Source organism: Salmo salar, chromosome ssa23 (genome assembly GCF_905237065.1).
Source record: "Salmo salar chromosome ssa23, Ssal_v3.1, whole genome shotgun sequence".
Classification (NCBI taxonomy): domain Eukaryota; kingdom Metazoa; phylum Chordata; class Actinopteri; order Salmoniformes; family Salmonidae; genus Salmo; species Salmo salar.
This window is the reverse complement of record NC_059464.1, coordinates 29,530,080-29,550,885: the sequence shown is the minus strand read 5'-3', so window position 1 is coordinate 29,550,885 and position 20,806 is coordinate 29,530,080. Positions and strand designations below refer to the sequence as shown.

The 20,806-nt window shown below is 43.6% G+C and overlaps 1 protein-coding gene across 9 annotated transcripts in view; it reads left to right on the top strand.

Moving 5' to 3' along the window:
• Positions 1-20,806, top strand: part of LOC106584361 (nuclear factor 1 C-type) — a 112,878-nt gene that overhangs the window by 36,097 nt on the left and 55,975 nt on the right. For all 9 annotated transcript variants that reach the window (XM_014169587.2, XM_014169585.2, XM_045705925.1 and 6 more), the window contains exon 2: positions 6,429-6,960. In XM_014169587.2, the coding sequence (XP_014025062.1) occupies positions 6,429-6,960 (532 nt within the window). The remainder of the gene's footprint in view (positions 1-6,428; positions 6,961-20,806) is intronic.

The window sequence follows — 20,806 nt, the reverse complement described above, 5'->3', positions numbered from 1 at the left end:
GCATCCTTCACTCATGCTGCCAAACACACCCTCGTAAAACTGACCATCCTACCGATCCTCGACTTCGGTGATGTCATCTATAAAATAGCCTCCAACACTCTACTCAACAAACTGGATGCAGTCTATCACAGTGCCATCCGTTTTGTCACCAAAGCCCCATACACTACCCACCATTGCGACCTGTACGCTCTCGTTGGTAGGCCCTCGCTTCATACTCATCGACAAACCCACTGGCTACAGCTTATCTACAAGTCTCTGCTAGGTAAAGCCCCGCCTTATCTCAGCTCACTGGTCACCATAGCAGCACCCACTCGTAGCGCGCGCTCCAGCAGGTATATCTCACTGGTCACCCCCAAAGCCAATTCCTCCTTTGGTCGTCTTTCCTTCCAGTTCTCTGCTGCCAATGACTGGAACGAACTGCAAAAATCACTGAAGCTGGAGACTCATATCTCCCTCACTAGCTGTAAGCACCAGCTGTCAGAGCAGCTCACAGATCACTGCACCTGTACATCGCCAATCTGTAAATAGCCCATCCAACTACCTACCACATCCCCATACTGTATTTATGTATTTATCTTGCTCCTTTGCACCCCAGTATCACTACTTGCACATTCATCTTCTGCACATCTACCATTCCAGTGTTTTAATTGCTATATTGTAATTACTTCGCCACCATGGCCTATTTATTGCCTTAACTTACCTCATTTGCACTCACTGTATATAGACTTTTTGTTTTCTTTTGTTCTACTGTATTATTGACTGTATGTTTGTTTTACTCCATGTGTAACTCTGTGTTGTTGTATGTGTCGAACGGCTTTGCTTTATCTTGGCCAGGTCCCAATTTTAAATGAGAACTTGTTCTCAACTAGCCTACCTGATTAAATAAAGGTGAAATATATCAAATAAAATAATAAATAATACCGTACCTACAATATTCACAATACAAAATAGGGTAAGGCTATACCAACTTTCCTGATGACAAAGGTGGTAGATTCTGTAGAAGTAATTTGAAAGTTCCACAGCTTAGATGTGTTATTTCATCAACTGTAAGAATACTTTCCCCCCTCCTTCTTTGCTTGAGTTGTGACACGTGCTTGGCACAAAGTGTGACCATGGCAACATTGTGCATCTGACCACAACTCCACCATTCTCTCATTCGCTAGAAAGACCAACCCCCGCTCCGATTCCTGTCTCCTCGGAAAAGGATTTGCAAAGAAATTACATTCTCTGTTTAAGACATAATAAAAATGGTATCCGAGCAACGAGCAGGAATAAAAACACATCTCCCTGGGCTCTGCAAAAACAAAATGATTCAATTACTGCACAAACACAGCTGTGATGGTCATGTCTTTCCTCTGTGAGCAGGGCTCTGGACTCAGGTTATTTCTGGCTACTCTGACTCCAGTCAGTAGCCACCAGTATATACTATTGAATGGCCAAACTGATAGGTGCACAGGACAGATATCTCAACAGGCCTCTGTTCTAAGCTGAGCTGCCTTCAGACCCAGGCTCTGATCAAAGATCTGCAGTCGGTCTGCCATATGGGAACTCATTCATCACCTCTGTTTATCAATAACATTCTCATCGTCAGAGTGTAAACAAATCTGAAGTCAAGGCAACCTTTTGATTTTGATTGTAGAAAAACCAGAGCATTCCATTGGAGCGGGTCGGTGCCTAATATGGAAAGGAGAGAGAGGGTCCGCTTCTCAACTCCTTCCCTTAACTCCTTTACCCTGCACAGCTTTTTCATTCTCGTCTTTAATTCTGTAGTTATGGATGGATCAACATTTATAGAATGGTTAACTGGAGGAAAATGGGGGAGGGTCATGCTTTTTCAGTGAAGGGGAGGGTTTAGTATTTTTTAAATCTAGTCCAGGGGAGGGTCATGTAATTTGTAATTGATGAAATGTCTATATTTCTCAGTGTGGTAGAATTAGATGCTTATTAGGCTATATATCGATGTGTGTCCGATGCCGCCCCTGATCTCTGATTCAACGCTGGGCATGCAATATTAAGTGTGCCTATTTTTAGGGGATAGGCCTAGTCCAAAAATGCATTATCTTGCGCGCGGACTAGCCTATAGCCCCAGGGTTCCCCAACTGGCGGCCCAAGTCCGAATTTGGCCCCCGACCATCCGCTCAAGATTAAATCGGCCCACGACTGAATCTAGTTGATGATCCCTGTTATAGCCTATGTTCAGTTCAGTTTGAGAAGGATAGCGCAAAGATGAGGAGGACCGGAGGTAAACTTTGATAGTTTGCTACTACTATAATAGATTTTATTAAAAACAATATATTTCTTGCCCATTATGTATTTATCAGAGTTATTGACCTCACAATAAGCCAGTTTCGAATAACTTACATTGTGGTGCTGAAACTTGAAGCAGCAGCCGCGGCACAATCAATGGGAAATGGACAGCTCATGGTGCTGAAAGTAGGCACATTCCAGTAGGCATAATTGATTTTCACCGTACTCATTTTTAATTAGACTTTACTAACAACAGGAGGGCATATGTCTTCCTATTTAAGAAATAAGAGGTAGGCCTACCTGTTTTACAGACAAAATTAGGCTATAGGCTGCTATACCCATTGATTTGTCTGTCAATTCCTCCACCCACCATGCACTCTTTAAATAACCTACCTCTGTGTCAGTGAAGGCTGTTAAGTTAAAACCAAAACTGGAATTGAGAGCGTATGAGAAGGTTTGCATGCCATAGGCTTACATTTAATTACAGAAAATGGCAAAAAGCACAGGCCTACTCATTGTTAGTTTAAGATTTAGAAGAATATAAGGATTGGTTATATAAAGTTATCTATAATAGCGCTTAGGTCTGCGATGCTGTATGCTAGAAACAAGCTGTAAAATACCCGGGAAAGATGTGACTCTGGTGCATAAGGGGATATCATTGTTTTCGTTTCTTTGACATTCAGCGGCTGAGCTACAACCTTCTATAGCCGAGGAGACAAAAATTGACTTTGCTTTGGAAGTAATCTAATTCTGTCACTAGGAATTGAGCTATTCACTTTCTGTGTAGAAGATGTTTAAACCCAGACAGCATTTAGGGAAACACTTGTTACCCACACTAGCTGGGTTAAGCCACGGAAGAAGAGTAGCCAGCAGTTAAAGCTTAAACTCTTCTGCATCAGTAGGATTAATCTGTCTGGGGTGGAAAGGTAGGCCTAACCTTTGAAAGTAACATGCTCAGATTCCTTATGACATCTCAGATGTAATTATTTGCAAACAAGGAGAGTATTGATGCAAACATGTCACACTGATTTGGCATTGGAGAAATATGATGAGATGAACACATGGACCTATCTCTCTGTCCATTCTTAGCATGTCATTTCTGTCATTTGTGTGGTATTAAAAAAGATTCTGCTAATATGTCAAATGACACAGAATTGCATGAAATACGATGATAGACTAATGCAATGCTTTTACTATAAAGGATATCTTTCCACCCTTACTCTTGTCCACAGTGGTCTGCGAACCCACAACCTTCTGGCCCGCAGCCCTGTACACTATCAAAATTCCTGTGTTGCCATGTAATGCGTACAGGACGAAAAACTGTTTTTAAAACGGCATATCTAAGGCTCTGGTCTGTCCAAGAAGTGATGGTAAACGGTATAGACATGTTCTCTGCTATCCACTTTCTTTTAGTTGTTATTTTGGGCATAGGTGAGGGTCACTCTTCATTTTTTTCACGTGTTCAGGGATGGTTTAGGGGGAGGGCCATCCATTTAAATTTCAGGGAGGTCCGATTTTCTCCATGTAAGTAACCCTTATCATAAATAACGTTCACAACCTTAACGTTCGATAAGGCAACACTAGTTTCACCGCTAGGTTAATGGGTACTTTTAAATGATGGTCTCAGACCTCTATTCACCTGTACAGTTAAGAAACTGTCCTGTATTGCTGTGGGGTTGGGACAGAGAGACGGTAGGGTACAGGTGAAAGAAGGACAGGTTTGTGTGGCTAGAGGCTACCATTAGGGGCCTGTAAAAGTGTAGTTTGCACAGACGGATCCTGTAGCTAGGGGGTATGTGGATGGAGGGAGCTATGAAAACATAAGGACCTCATAAAAGGGAGGCAGGGATAAGTGGAAAAGAGGGACATGCCCTAAAGTCCAGAAATGCACGTTTGGAGTTCACTCTAAATGTCATGGAAATATTTCAAAAATAGGAACTAACCTCAATGAAAGTATATTAGTGTTTACTTTTGCTGCAGGGGTGGTTAGTGTTCATATTCCAGCTCAATGTGTTTAATGAGAGGAACTCTATCCATGAGCCAGGCAGGGGAACATCCATGGTCAGGAGTCTTGTCTGTGTGGGCTAGACACAAATAGGCAAAATAGGCACCCAATTGAGAAGTATACCACACATTGAAAATGGACTTGGCCTTGTACTCAAATTGTTACAATATCTTGAGTCTTTCCCCCCCTAAACGTTTTGTGGTGTTATCATTTGGCTAAAACACATATGATTATGAATGCCTGAAATGGAAGCTAACCTCTCTTCATCTTGACTGGAGAGCTGCAGCTCTGCTGTAAACGTTCTCTACAAAAACCAAACGTTATGTAACCGTTAAATAGACACACTGTGAGATTGTTGTACCCGTGGCAGTGTTGAATTGCCTTCTCTTTTTGGAAATTCATAAAGCCCCAGATTGTCTGTCTGGTTTCCAGGCCTCTGGTTTCTATCACGAGAGTTTCTCTCTGCTCTACTTGTTAGCTTTGGAACATTTACACAGTAACTCTATCTCTTCTCCATGATCCCTCTTCCGGCCCTGATTGTACATACTTGTGTATGTGCGCTGTGCATTCAGCAGGCCAACACAAAGGACTCTGAACCCCGAAATTACAGCTGACTGTTTTCTTTGAACCCTGTTCAGATATAAAGTTGACATAAGTGAAGCGGACAGGAAAACACAATTTGTCCTGCTGTTACTGTTTAAAATAGGATGTATAAAACTGGTTTCCTCTTCTCAGTGGAGTCTCTGCTTTGAATATATTTATTTTATAACTGTGCTGAATAGGAACACAGTGAAGCCAGACTAAATAAACGTGAAATAAAGGATGCTGTCTCTGCCACCACAGACGCTTTATTACGATTAAACTTCAAAAAGCATTAACCTTATTATACAGAATGCCCTCAAGGACATGATGCATCTTATATTTAATGCAAACAGTAGTAAAATAATACACTAGCCATCCCTGGATCAGATGTAATGTTGGTATGGGAGGAATGCTTTAAAAAAAAAAGATATATCTGAAACCGATGTTGTCTGCTCAGAGCAGGATGCCATGGTTGAGAAAGCTGGTAGCATTTAAAATGTTGTGCTGCTGAGAGCAGTACTGCAGACTGTTTACTGCATGAGATCTGCAGTGTAACACAGTCATGTCCAATTACGCTCCCTGGGCCGGCTCCTAGGGCCTGTATGGGCTCTCTGAAGCACCTTCACACTCCACTCCACTCCAACCTCTCTGCGTGGACACCAAGAAGCCCATAGAGACGCCATTAACCAACACGTTAAGCCTTTCGGGAAGGAGATCCTACAATGTTCTATTTTGGAATGTTACAGTTAATTGAAAGAGATGATGATCACTGGAGAGTTGATATTGTGACACCAGTATTCCACAAAGGGTTAAACCTCATGGACACCAGGGCAAATACACAAAACCTAAAGGGCAGCATGAGAAGTGGGTTGTACAGATTTGAGCACTGTACTCGCAATAAATCTTTAACTCTGCTTGTATGTGCAAATGACATTTTATTACATTTGGATGGATGACCACTTTGCACACAATCACTCAATGAATGGGCCTTCATGAGCAACAACAAACACATACATACATATGCATGCATTTATAGCCTATGATGTGCCCATAAACAAACCTTAGTCTATCCATTGTTTGGCTAAACCTGCAGACACGCAAACACATGCACGTAGGCACCGTGCCTATATTTTAGACTATATCTTTTGTGTGTTATATGTGCAAATTATCTCTGAATTCCTTTTATAGGGCAGGATGGTGTATATGGGATTTTTGCTCAATGAAAATATGGAAGTAATTAGAGATACCAAGCGAACATTGCTCAATCGTTGTGGGCTAAACAGCAAAGCAACTGTGGCTTGTGAGGTGCCCCAAAGGCATACAGATGTATATTTTGGTTGTTGAAAATCTGACCAAAAGAAGGCAAATAATCAACAAAACATAATTGAATAAATGATTACTGTTGGTGGTGGTGTTCCACTGAGCATGGAGACAAAGAACCACTATGGCTGAACTTTTCTTTATTTACAGTAATTGGTTCCATACACATGTACTGTATACACTGTTATAGGTTGCGGTTCATACAGCATGGTCGCTTCTGGTACATTTATGTAGAAAGTAGTACTTACCCCTTTCTTCTTGTCCACTTATCCAGGATGAGTTTCATCCGTTCATCGAGGCCCTTCTGCCGCATGTGCGTGCCTTCGCCTACACCTGGTTCAACCTGCAGGCGCGCAAACGCAAGTACTTCAAGAAGCACGAGAAGAGGATGACTAAGGACGAAGAGCGGGCAGTGAAGGACGAGCTGCTGGGAGAGAAGCCCGAGGTCAAGCAGAAGTGGGCGTCGCGTCTGCTGGCCAAACTGCGCAAGGACATCCGGCCTGAGTGCCGCGAGGACTTTGTGCTGTCCATCACGGGGAAGAAGCCCCCCTGCTGCGTCCTCTCTAACCCAGACCAGAAGGGCAAGATGAGGAGGATCGACTGCCTGCGTCAGGCCGACAAGGTATGGAGGCTGGACCTGGTCATGGTCATCCTGTTCAAGGGCATCCCGCTGGAGAGCACGGACGGAGAGCGCCTGGTCAAGGCAGGGCCGTGCAACAACCCCATCCTCTGTGTCCAGCCACACCACATCAGCGTCTCGGTCAAGGAGCTGGACCTCTACCTGGCCTACTTCGTACAGGAGAGAGGTACTGCACTGCACTCACATTCTCGCTAGTGTTTTATCAAAGGTTCCTTGTGCATCAGTGTCATGTCAGTGGAGGAAGTCTACATAGATGCTGTGGCTCAGAGGAGGATCTTTTGAACAACCACTTTACTGAGTCACACAGCGCTGTAGAGGTTGGTCTTGAGAGAGCGAGGGGATACCTAGTCGGTTGTACAACTGAATGCATTCAACTGAATAGTGTCTTGTGCATTTAACCCACCCCCTCTGAATCAGAGAGGTGCGGGGGATTGTCTGAATGGGGGTTAACTGCCTTGCTCAAGGGCAGAACAGCACATTTTAGCACCTTGCCAGCTCAGGGATTTGAACCAGAAACATTTCAATTACTGGCCCAGCGATCTTAACCACTAAGCTACCTGCCGCCCCGAGAGAGCGAGAGAGACAGATAGTTAGCGAGAGAGAGAGAGAGAGAAGAAAGTAGAAAGAGAGAAATGAACTGGAGCCAAGTCCTGACAGTGTAAATCATTTTAAATGAGCATGGATTTCGAACGCCAGCCTCAGAGATGTGTTAAAATGTACAGTGTTTAATAAAAGGGTGTAGCCTGGTAGTTAGAGGGGAAAGCTGGGCACCAGTTGATGCACAGACAGGCAAGCAGGGTGCCTCTCAGGGCTAGAGCCAGCAGCCAGGGCCACTCTCTGCATCCTCTCTGCTACTTGGCTCAGAGTGGGGTGACCTGGCAGGCTGGTTGGGACCCATGGCAGAGGCCAAGGAGGAGCTGTCCCATCAGAGGAGACAGCCCTTCCCTGGCCCCTGCCATAGGTCTCAACCAGCCTGCCAGGTAACCAGTAGGATAGACACACAATGAGCCTGTGCGCCCACTATTAAGCAAATAGGCTGTTCTATTAGACCTCTTTAGTGGCAGGCAGGAGCAACGCCTGTCATCAAATAAAATTATGATCATAAAAAAGAAATAATCTGCTACTGTCAGCCTATGTTACAATGCAAACAGTTTTGAAATGTTATGGGAAGCAATTGGCTCCATATGCAGGTAAAATAATCATTTTGCTGTACGATATACTGAATGCAGGGAATCAGCACTGCAGAAGACCCTCCTCAGCCCCTCTGTGTGTGAGCAGAGCAGACAGACAGGGTCTTCTCTATGGCCTGGTTGTGTGTGTGTGTGTGTGTGTGTGTGTGTGTGTGTGTGTGTGTGTGTGTGTGTGTGTGTGTGTGTGTGTGTGTGTGTGTGTGGGGAGCAGTGGAGTGTGTGTTTATGTGGGCATCTGAGCGGTCAGTGTGTCAAGATGATCGAGAGTGAGCCTGAGGGGGTGATGGGTGTGTGTGTGTGTGTGTGTGTCTCCACACAGCCTGTCAGACGGCGATCACACAGCTCAGATTCACACACCGGCTTCTCTACCATCCCTCTGCAGCTACGGACGCTCTCATTCATCACCTTCTATCATGTCACCAGCAATATCATCCTGCAATATACATACAGTACTGTACAGTACAGAACTCCCCCATACAGCCGAGCCCACCCTGTGGGGGTTCCCTGCTATGCACGCTGTCCTGGTGTGATTGTTTTGTCTATGTGTGTGTTGTGTTACATTATCAGTAATTGCTTTAATTTTGCTATATATTCTTAGCTGAATAATTTTTTTACAAGACTTTTCAAGCTTGTTAGCTTAGTTTATTTTCTTCTTAATTATTAACATATTTTATTTAGGATTTTGTCCACGTTTGACTCTTAATATGATAGGCCTAAAGCTGAAATCCTTTCTGTGCTAGTCAGTCTCAGGTCAATCTGCCTCTGCCCCTTTCTGTGCTGGTCAATCTGCCCCAGAACAAAGCAGTTAACTCACTGTTTCCCGGTAGGCTATCATTGTAAATAAACATTTGTTCTTAACTGACTTGCCTAGTTAAATAAAGGTAAAAAATCTGCTGTATTTGTTTAGATCGAATAAATATGTCTGTTCCTGAGGTGAACGGAAAAAGGAAGATGGCAGAGAGAGGGAGAAGAGATGGAAGCCTGATAGCTGAGCTAGTGCTGGAAATTATTTCTGTCCTCAGCTGTGAGCTCCCAGCTAGCACATAATGTTATGAGACCAGAGCTTCTTAGAGCTTGGTGAGAGCGTGGTTAACCTATGGTTAGTTTGCAAACACAACTTTCTGAGAATGGTGCAGGATAGTTGCTTGGCTTTGGAACATTCTCAGCACATTTACGGAAGTTGACAAAAAAACTTTATTTCAATGAAACTTTATTTCATTACCTTAACAGAACGTTGCCTAAAAGTGAAAACGTGGTTACATTTAATTTCAATTTTCGTAATGTACTAGGAACGTTCGTCAACTGGTTAGGAAACCAGTTTCCTACAGGTTTCCTCATGGTTCTATTTAGAGTAATGTTCTCAAATTGTTCTGAGAATGTTAAGAAAACTTTCCAGAAAAACTTTAGTAACGTTAAGAGAACGTTCTAAGAATGTTATTTAAAAACATATTCATTCCGTTCTCAGCATCAACAAAACTCGCTCTATCCTTTATCTTGTTGCATTTGTTCACGTGTGTTGGCCACACCCACCAATTGGCCACACCTGATCTTAATGAGTGCTTGTTTCCTTTGAAATGGGGTCTGTTTGAATAGACTAAAATGAACAGCTTTGTATGCGCAAAAAACATGTCATGCTAGCTCCATCCTGGTGATGCATTGGACTAATTCCATCGATAGAGAGCAAAATATTATATGTTCAAATCTCACTGATGCCATGCCACAATCAAAAATAAATATTTTTGCATGATTAATGCCTGAGGAAATGAATTTCCATGTGTCCTATCTGTGTTTAGAGTAAAAAACTAAATAAAAACTAAAATAAAAACTGAGCTGGCGGTGTTATTAAAAGTCTTAATGAAACATTCAGTGAAAGTTTTAAGGAAGTTATTCCAAGACCTATAATTTCCGTTCTCAGAGCGTTAATAAAACCTCCCAAGAAACTTTAAAGAAACCAGAGTAAAATGTTCTCAGAACCTCCCTGCAACCTACAACTTTTTTCCCCCAGAACAGGCGAAATGTTCACTTCAGTTTTACAATTCAGGAAACATATGGCTTCGTTCAACCTATATGGAACCAAAAAACATACGTTCCCACAACTTCCAACTTCCATGGAACCAAATAAACTAGCTGGGCTGTGTGTCTGCCACTGATCTACCTCTGGCCTGGCTGGCTCTGGCCCCTCCCACCAGTAAACTCTGTCACCCCCCCCCCGAGGCAACCTTCACCCTGAGATGTCTGGGTCATGGTGCAGCACAGCCTCCCTGTCACCTGACCTGCCTAATAGCCTACAAACCCCTGGCTGTAAACACTCTGATAAGGAGCTGCAGCTTTTCACTTTCACTCAGACCAAAGAAAGAGGGAGGGTGGGAGGGAGGGAGGAGGCTAGTGCTGAGAGAGGGAAAGGAAAGGAAGGAGGGGGGAGAGAGGGAGGCCAGAGAGGCAACCAGTCAGCATTTGTTCTTAAAGGCACAGACCCCTCTTTCAGTTCCAATGATATGTTGTGCTCTGCTTCCTTCATCAGAGCTCTCTCTCCACCTCCTCCCTCCCTCCCTCCCTGATCTCATCTCTGGGTTGGACAGGGAGAGCAGTGTTAGCAGTGTTAAGCCATCAAACAGCAACACCAGCTGGGCTGTGTTGGTCCCTGCTCATTTGCTGGCCTGTGTTTTGGTATCTTAACTAATTGAGCAGAGTGCAGTACTCCCGCATGCATTGGATCCCCAAGGATGATGCTGGGTTAAAGCTTGTTGTTTTCTGCCTCTATGTTAATCAGGGTTTCATTTGCAGCAATAATGTGTTTACACAATCTCCCCTGTTTGGCTTATTACTCATATTTGTGTTAATAGTTTTTATTGCAGAATAAAAAATGATGGCCCAATGTAACTGTGCCAACTCTTTTAACAGGTTCTACTTGTCTTCTGTCATTCAGAATTTTTCTTGTGTTTGAAGACTTTTTATTAAACTCAATATAGCATAAAAATTGTCACAATAGATGGTACGGTGGTTTGACCAATTTCACAAAACACTCTTGTGAGGAGACAGTGCCAAAGTTCTAAGTGAGCACTTACTGAGAAGCCGAGCTCAGCCTCTCTGCCTCGAGCTGCCCGTGAACCCTTCCCATCTCCAGACTCCTCCATCTGCGGCCACGACACTGCACAAAAAACACATTGTGTGTGTGCACTGTAACATTATGCTGTTATGTCACACACACTAAACTACCACGCTGTACAGTCGTCTCTGTGACCGTTGAGCAGCATACTGTAAATCTGCACCCTGCACTGTGGCGGCCGCTTCCTGCTGCTGCAGAGGCTCAGACTCAGAGAGATCCTGCTCTCTCAGGCTCAGTCACAGACACGCATGTTCAGTCAACACAGCCACAGAGGAATGTGCTCCGCGGCTCTGGCAACGGAAATTTAGAGGGGATGGGAGGAGGAGCGGGCCTCCGAAGGGTCAAGTTTAGCAGTGTTGTTTTCCTCCGACAGGGGGAGGTGTTCTGCTCTCGCACCTGGAGTTATTTAACAGCCAATGAAACAGATTGTCATAGACACTTGAGCTAATTATATCACCTTGGACGGCTAAAAATGGTACTGTGAGCTGCCTCCATGTTTTGCATGCCTTTCCCCTCTGGTTATTATCAAAGATCACTGCCAGTAGTTTGAAGGTGCAATAGTACGACTGATATGGAAAGAAAATAAGTATAAATAGCCTTTACATTTAATTGAAGCAACATCGATGTTGGCTTGAACCAGGCTACGTTCATTGGTAGGCTACGTGGTTCAACATAGGAATGAATCAATTGGGAAGTGGTGTTAATTACCAATATTCAAACACATATGTTTAAAGTTAAATAAGCCATTAGTCTACATGGTCAAATATGAGTTTGCCTTTTGTTTACTGTAAATGTAGTAATATATACTCTCTACCACCTGTGGTCCTTAGGGCTCCCATTCCCAGTAGACAGAAATAACACCTGGGTGAGCATGATCCTGGCAGGAGTCTCTCACTTTCATTCTGCTGGAAAATGGGACTGACCCCCCCTCCCTCCACGCTTGGCTGCATATGTCAATATGGAATGACGTAGAGCGGGGAGTTTGTGGCTGTGATTCCACTGTGGTCACCTTCACAACCCTATCCTTCACTATTACCACTGTGGCTCTTACACACACACACACACACACACACACACACACACACACACACACACACACACACACACACACACACACACACACACACACACACACACACACACACTAATATTTTTGCATTTGAGTCATTTAGCAGACTCTCTTATCCAGAGCGACTAACAGTATCGAGTGCATACAGCCCTGGCGTTGCCAGCGCCATGCTCTACCAGCTGAGCCACATGACAGACACCCACACGCGCACATAGACACAGAGAGAGAAGGAGAGGGAGGTCACGGGTGAAAGTCAAAGAGACTGCAGCTCTATGGTAATCAATCTAGTGGATCGATGGGCTGGGAGTGTGCTGGCAGAATGCAGGCATTGTGCTGAGTCTGGGCTCTGTATTGGAAAGGCTCTCTGTATTGGAGAGGCTCTCTGTATTGGAGCGGCTCTCTGCATTGGAGAGGTGTCAGTGGACATGTGAGAGAACTCAGATAGGCAAACTGTCAGAGGCGTAAGGATACTAATGTGTCTGATTACTAGTAGCACTACGCAACACTGACTCAATTAGAGATATGCTGTTTTTGTTACTCATTGGCTTTCTAAAGAGATGTTTGTGTTTGCATAAAAGTATAATTTTAGCACAGCAAGGGGTCTTAGGTATACATCAATATCTGTTCATTTGGACTCAAATCATGATCTTTAAATGAGGACTTGGATTTAGTAACACGTCCATAGAAAATTGAATGCAGATGCTGTTTTCAGATAATGCTTTTCAGGTTCTCAACTTTATACTTCAGAAGTTTGGGTCAATGATTATTGAGCCATTTATATTAGGCCTAGCGATGACTGGTGATCAAATTCATTTGAACTTAGGCCCAAACAGGTGTATATATAGACCATAGAGTGTATATCTATCTATCACAATTGGTTTTATTTGTAGTTATCAATAACAAATTCCTCTCAACAAGCTCAATAATATTTGGAGAGTCTAATGAGATAGGAGGATTATATTTGACATTTTCAAGCAGAGTGCTTTGATGCTTTCTGATTCCCTGTCTCTGTGTTATAACAGTGCTTTCTGATTCCCTGTCTCTGTGTTATAACAGTGCTTTCTGATTCCCTGTCTCTGTGTTATAACAGTGCTTTCTGATTCCCTGTCTCTGTGTTATAACAGTGCTTTCTGATTCCCTGTCTCTGTGTTATAACAGTGCTTTCTGATTCCCTGTCTCTGTGTTATAACAGTGCTTTCTGATTCCCTGTCTCTGTGTTATAACAGTGCTTTCTGATTCCCTGTCTCTGTGTTATAACAGTGCTTTCTGATTCCCTGTCTCTGTGTTATAACAGTGCTTTCTGATTCCCTGTCTCTGTGTTATAACAGTGCTTTCTGATTCCTTGTCTCTGTGTTATAACAGTGCTTTCTGATTCCCTGTCTCTGTGTTATAACAGTGCTTTCTGATTCCCTGTCTCTGTGTTATAACAGTGCTTTCTGATTCCCTGTCTCTGTGTTATAACAGTGCTTTCTGATTCCCTGTCTCTGTGTTATAACAGTGCTTTCTGATTCCCTGTCTCTGTGTTATAACAGTGCTTTCTGATTCCTTGTCTCTGTGTTATAACAGTGCTTTCTGATTCCCTGTCTCTGTGTTATAACAGTGCTTTCTGATTCCTTGTCTCTGTGTTATAACAGTGCTTTCTGATTCCTTGTCTCTGTGTTATAACAGTGCTTTCTGATTCCCTGTCTCTGTGTTATAACAGTGCTTTCTGATTCCCTGTCTCTGTGTTATAACAGTGCTTTCTGATTCCCTGTCTCTGTGTTATAACAGTGCTTTCTGATTCCCTGTCTCTGTGTTATAACAGTGCTTTCTGATTCCCTGTCTCTGTGTTATAACAGTGCTTTCTGATTCCCTGTCTCTGTGTTATAACAGTGCTTTCTGATTCCCTGTCTCTGTGTTATAACAGTGCTTTCTGATTCCCTGTCTCTGTGCTATAACAGTGCTTTCTGATTCCCTGTCTCTGTGTTATAACAGTGCTTTCTGATTCCCTGTCTCTGTGTTATAACAGTGCTTTCTGATTCCCTGTCTCTGTGTTATAACAGTGCTTTCTGATTCCCTGTCTCTGTGTTATAACAGTGCTTTCTGATTCCTTGTCTCTGTGTTATAACAGTGCTTTCTGATTCCCTGTCTCTGTGTTATAACAGTGCTTTCTGATTCCTTGTCTCTGTGTTATAACAGTGCTTTCTGATTCCCTGTCTCTGTGTTATAACAGTGCTTTCTGATTCCCTGTCTCTGTGTTATAACAGTGCTTTCTGATTCCCTGTCTCTGTGTTATAACAGTGCTTTCTGATTCCCTGTCTCTGTGTTATAACAGTGCTTTCTGATTCCCTGTCTCTGTGTTATAACAGTGCTTTCTGATTCCCTGTCTCTGTGTTATAACAGTGCTTTCTGATTCCCTGTCTCTGTGTTATAACAGTGCTTTCTGATTCCCTGTCTCTGTGTTATAACAGTGCTTTCTGATTCCTTGTCTCTGTGTTATAACAGTGCTTTCTGATTCCCTGTCTCTGTGTTATAACAGTGCTTTCTGATTCCCTGTCTCTGTGTTATAACAGTGCTTTCTGATTCCCTGTCTCTGTGTTATAACAGTGCTTTCTGATTCCTTGTCTCTGTGTTATAACAGTGCTTTCTGATTCCCTGTCTCTGTGCTATTTAACACCCCCACCAAACCATTATGAGACCAAATCCTCTCTGTGCTGCTGAAACCCCAGTCATAACGTTACTCATAACATTACAGCTAACAAAGAGCTCACCATCCCTGATGCCTGGCAGTCAGGCAGGCAGCAAAGTGTTCTCTAGTCTAGGTGGTACAGACCAGGGTTTCCCAAACTCGGTCCTGGGTCCCACCTGGGTGAACATTTTGGGTTTTGTCCTAGCACTACACAGCTTGATGATGAGTTGGATATTTGAATCAGCTGTGTAGTGCTAGGACAAAGACAGAGTTTGGGGAACCCTGATATAGACTGCTGGTGCTAACACCCTCCCATTGCTGTCTTTCAGCTCCAGACCAGCTGCAGACTCACATGCTCCCTAATTTCTGGGAAGGGTGGGACATAAGTGACCTAACATTAGGCTCCCTCCCTCCCTTCCTGGTCTATCCCAGGCGCTGTGGTCTGGTCAGACAGAGCAGTGCAGGGCTCCCCACCACAGCTACTTGGAGCTGAGGAGAAGTGGATTTGAGTAGTGATCCTGTGTGGAGGCGATGAGGTCATCACTCTCTTTGGGAATCGGAGGTTACCTCTCCTCCAGGTCCCTCTATTCAGGCCAAACAACGACTGTGAATCTCTTTCCCAACTCCCAGCTATTCACAAAAGAGAAAGAGAGAAAGTTTTGGATAGAGGGAAGGAGAGGGAGGACAGGGGAGTTTGGCAGACATATAGAGGAAGAGTGAGGAGGTCTCACAGTCTCAATATATCTTTTCTTTTATCAGAATCTATGTGCAGCTGTTGTCATACAGAAAGACAGCTTCACTGAGTCCCCTTGTCCCGACACTGCCAGACTGTTATTTGGGGGAGGGCGTCAGGCGTCAGAATCCTCTCCACAGAGCCGTGTTACGTTACGCCTGTGTATCAGAGACAAAAGAGAACCACTGAGAGGAAAATAAGCCTCAAGTCCTGGAGCTGTTGTTTATACTCTCATTCCAGTCACTCAGTAAACCACCTGATTCCATTAATCATGGTTTGAAACAAGCTAATTCAGCTGGCCGCCCTGCTTCTCCCAATGTTGTTTCTAATGAAATCTCTTGAAAACCTCCAGGACCTTAGTGTAGCCGCAGAGCAGCTGGCCAATCCAACAGCCTCCCCAAACCCGAGTGCCATGCCCCAGCACTGGAGCACGGGAGATGTTTATTTTCATTAGTCCTGGGTCCTAAAGGTTTACATTAATATAAAGCACTTCTCATTCTCAGCCAGTGTTATTTACAGTATATGTACATCATAGTCCTGTCTAATGGGAACGTACACTTACAACTTTTCCCCATCTTGAGTAAATACAGTTTGATCATTATCATATTAGTGACAATTTGACACACAACAGTCACATTGTTTCCAACTTTGCACAGTACATTCATTCAGTAGAGGGACTATAACCTTCTGAAGCATCCGGTTTTCAGCAGCCCTCTGTCATTTATGGTATTACACTGTATGTGTACAGTAAACAAAACACTCAGAGTGAAACTTCCCACAGACGCACTTATGGGTTTATGACGCAGGACTCCCTAACCCAGTGAGGTTTCTGTTTTACAGAGCATAACTTTGAGTCGCTTTCATGTGGTTGGGGAAATGAGACATGAGAAGTCACTTCTCAGAGGTTGATGACCTATCTGCATCCATACGTTGTTGTAGATGATGAGACACACCTTTATCTTGTCTTTCTTTGGTCAGAATGCAAACATTTTTGTCCCAATTGTCTCATAACTTATTCCAAGCCATTTATTTTTGTACCTTTATTTAACTAGGCAAGTCAGTTAAGAACAAACACTTATTTACAATTACAGCCTAGGAACACTGGGTTAACGGCCTTGTTCAGGGGCAGAACGACAGATTTTTACCTTGTCAGCTCGGGGATTCGATGTAGCAACCTTTGGCCCAACGCTCTAACCACTAGGCTACCTGCCACCCAATCACGCAGCGATGTCACTAGAGAAATAATGCAATCTCAGCCACAATTAGTTTGTAACAGTCTACATCTACAACAATACAGTATATAAAAGCAACAAAAAATAAGTCATTTCATGAAGCCATTGGCTGTGAATGGTCCAGGCTCTTTGTTTCAGCTTTGCTTGACTGTGTTCCCGACAGATTAGAAGAAGCTCATGTTGGAGGCTAACATATACTCATCTTGGTCCTCTCCTCCCTCGTAGCCTCTTTGAAGCCTGTTGTAGGTGATGGCTAGAAGCAGGCCTCCAGCCTCCAGGCTGGAGTGTCGGTAGCGTTGGAGCTGATCAAAGCGCTGAAGGATAGAAGTGACAGATGAAAGGCAGACATGAAGGAGTGCTGCTGCTCCTCCCAGACGGAGAGAGTTTCCAGAGAAAGACTTGGCAGGTTCTCCCACTCACTGAGACCTAGCCTACATTCTGGCCTCCTTTCAGTGTTCGGGGAGAAGGTGCTCACAAACACACACACACACTCACACTCAGGGGAATCACAGATGAGTGCACATGTTCCGGATACCCACACTTCACCAGGACTGACCCCATATCTATCCAAGGAGAAGAACAGGAAACACATCTATTAGATAGCCCCTCAATAACATCAATTGAAAGCATAGTAGTTGAATGGCAGAAAGTACAGTTAGTTCCGGAACAGTTAGCTCCAATACAGTTTTTTTTTTGCAAGTGAATCAGGCTTCCCTGACAGATTGAAAGCATAAACAGTTTGTACCACAACACCCACCCACCCCCCTCTACACACCACACCACTCCACCCATAGTGCATTTGCATTCCCTTTGAATACAGAGCTGTTGTTTGACAGGGGTGCGTTATAAAAACCAAGTACAATGTATTGATTGCTGTATAGTTCAGTGAGTTCAAAATAAAGCTTCAGTGCTTTCTCAGTTGTTTTTGTTGGTGGGGAAATGCAGTGCGCTTGTCAGCCGAGGATGATGAATAATGTTCTGAAGAATGTAAGAAACTTTCCTTCTCCTAGATATGTGATAGTTTGACTTTCTGGGAGTGTGGGGAAGTCTTCAGTACATCACCTAATGGTCTAGATTTGGACGGATATGATACGTTTATTAAGGAAAGCTATTTACTCTCCAACATGTCTAATGAGTTCACTCTAAATTCCTGGAAAAGTCCTACATAGAACCAATGAATGTGCTTAGAGTCTGTAAATGCCCGTGTTTCTTCATCTGGTGGGAGAATCCTACGAGACCCTGTGTCTCGGCCTAGTTTCTCGTTGGCCTCATCATCGCCTCATCATCTCCCTTGATCTAATCCTTTCTGCTCTCAAAGGAAGCAATTAAGACCCTTCCTTTAATCCCTGCAGTTAAACAGGGAGATTGCGGAGTACTTTGACGGCCAAATGAACCATAAGTGGTTGTTTTGCAGAGGGACTGCTGTTGGATATAGCAGGACTGGAATTTAGTGGAGGTTAAAAGGCTGAACTACTGTAAAGTGAGGAGTTAGTATTTAGATCAGTATTTGAACTGAAACTGAACACAAACTTAATCTTTTAGTAACGTTGCTCTGAGAATGCGTCTGCGACTCTTCAGTGTACTGAATGTTTTAGTTTATGATTATGTTTTAGAGCTCTGAAAGTTCAAGTCAAATATGCCCCCATTAGGCTTAATATGGTCATCTGGACAGTCAAGTGTGTCTTGGGGGTAAGTTGTTTACAGTTCGACAATAACAATTACAGTTTCTCTTCAGTCCAAATGTACAGTATGAGTTGTAATTTACAGTCAGTTTTTTATTTCTCTCCAACCATTATGACCTTTGAATATATGTTCCCTATGGACTAAATAGGCACTGACAATTTCATGTGGGATTGTAATAGCTAGGCTCACAGCTGGCAGCAATAATCCCTCCTCCTCCTCTTTCTATCTCGCTTTTCGCCCTCTCTCCATCTGTGTTTCCAGTCGTCAATCTCTCCCTCTAGCCTACAATGTGTGTGTGACTTCATATGTAGGGGTGAGCCAAACCCGCTGATGTTACACATGAGCCATATGACCAAACAGACAACATGTGGTACAGTCAGACTGATGGGTTCAGTCCCCTTTATGGAAGTTGTTCACTAAAACCAACAAAGAGAAACATGGCTGTTAATCTCACGCATTTCTGAACTGACATTTGGTTGTGATCTATTATCTGACTGTAAAATAAAAAATATTAAACTTGTCAGCTCACCCCTAAACAATGTGAAACAGTTGCACAATACCGTGTTGCGTTTTACACAATTTACAAACCCAGCATTGCACACCCATACTAGAAGTAGAAGTTAGTTACCCATTCATCTTGTATTTAACTACATGTATCTTCAATTGTCATGCACATCCTTCCTTTACTCTAGTGTGATCTGATCTGGTTTTCTTCCATAAACTGAGAAAAGGGAGAGGGACAGAAAGTCAAATTCTTCAGCTTCAGCCTGGTTTATCTGGTCCATATCTATGGGTTGCCTTTTTCTGTCGGCTTAATTCACTGTCTACATCTGGAGAATGTTGTTTTGTGCATAAGAGCTCTCATATGAGCCACAGCAGCCTTGGGCCGCAGTAAGTTAACCTCAGTTGATATCATGGTATAGCTCAAGGGGGGGGGCAAAGTACTTCAATCCGGTGCCCCCCCCCTCCAAAAAAGACTCCCCCCCAATTTTGTGGTATCCAACTGGTAGTTACAGTCTTGTCCCATCGCTGCAACTCCCATACAGACTCGGGAGAGGTGAAGGTCGAGAGCCGTGAGACCTCTGAAACACGACCCAGCCAAGCCGCACTGCTTCTTGACACAATACCTCCTTAAAACGGAAGCCAGCCGCACCAATGTGTCAGAGGAAACACCATATAACTGTCGACCGTGTCAGCGTGCATGCGCCCGGCCCGCCACAGGAATCACTAGAGTGCAATCTCTTAACCCAGACGACGCTGGGCCAATTGTGCACCGCCTCATGGGTCTTCCAGTCACAGCCAGCTGTGACACAGCCTGGGATAGAACCCAGGTCTGTAGTGACGCCTCGAGCACTGCGATGCAGTGCCTTAGACCGCTGCGCCACTCGGGAGGCCCCCGCAAATTGATTTTAACAAACAATTGGTCCCCCCAAAAAATGCGTCCCTCCGTTGATTTTCAAAATCCCGATGTGGCCCTCGAGCCAAAAGTTTTCCCACCCCTGGTATAGCTCAAAGTGTTTTCCAGCCATACACAACATAAAGCTATTGCTTAGATCAGAGTTTATTTTTTTCCTCTGTGCAAGGATCTGTCGACTTTGATTTTCTGTAAGTCCAAAATGAGATTTTTCTGTATTTTAGATTTATTTTCACACTATGAGGTTGGAATAATAATGTGACAATTTTGAAAATGATCATAATGCCCTTTTAGTGTAAGAGCTGTTTGAAATTTCAGCCTGTTTTGGTGGGATGGAGTTTTGGCCAATAGACCAATAAGAAAGAGAGTTCCAAACCTTTCTGCCAATAACGGCTAGTTTTCAGTTTTCCCCTCCCTACTCAGACCACTCAAATTTGACAGAAAATGTGAAACTTGTCCTTGTAATTCTCTTCTAATACGCAGTACACATATAGGTGACTTATGTTTGTAAAGCAGCTCTGTATGCCGCTTTACCCCCATGTCTGTCTGTACCCAGGAGGAGTGTGGTCGGACTGTTTGGCTGAGCACGTTTGTGTTTTTCATTGTTCAAGCTCTTATTTTTCACTTCCAGTATGCGATACATTGTCAATATTGATTTTAAAAGAAGGGATACAAGTAGAGAACACAAGTTAAACAAAAATAATGGCATACTGGTCACATCAATATGCAGCACAGTAGGTTGGTGGCACCTTAATTGGGGAGGACGGGCTCGTGGTAATGACTGGAGCGGAATCAGTGGAATGGTACCAAATACATCAAACACATGGTTTGATGCCATTCCATTCGCTTCGTTTCAGCCATTATTATGAGCCGTGCTCCGCTCAGCAGCCTCCACTGATATGCAGTATTTACTGAAT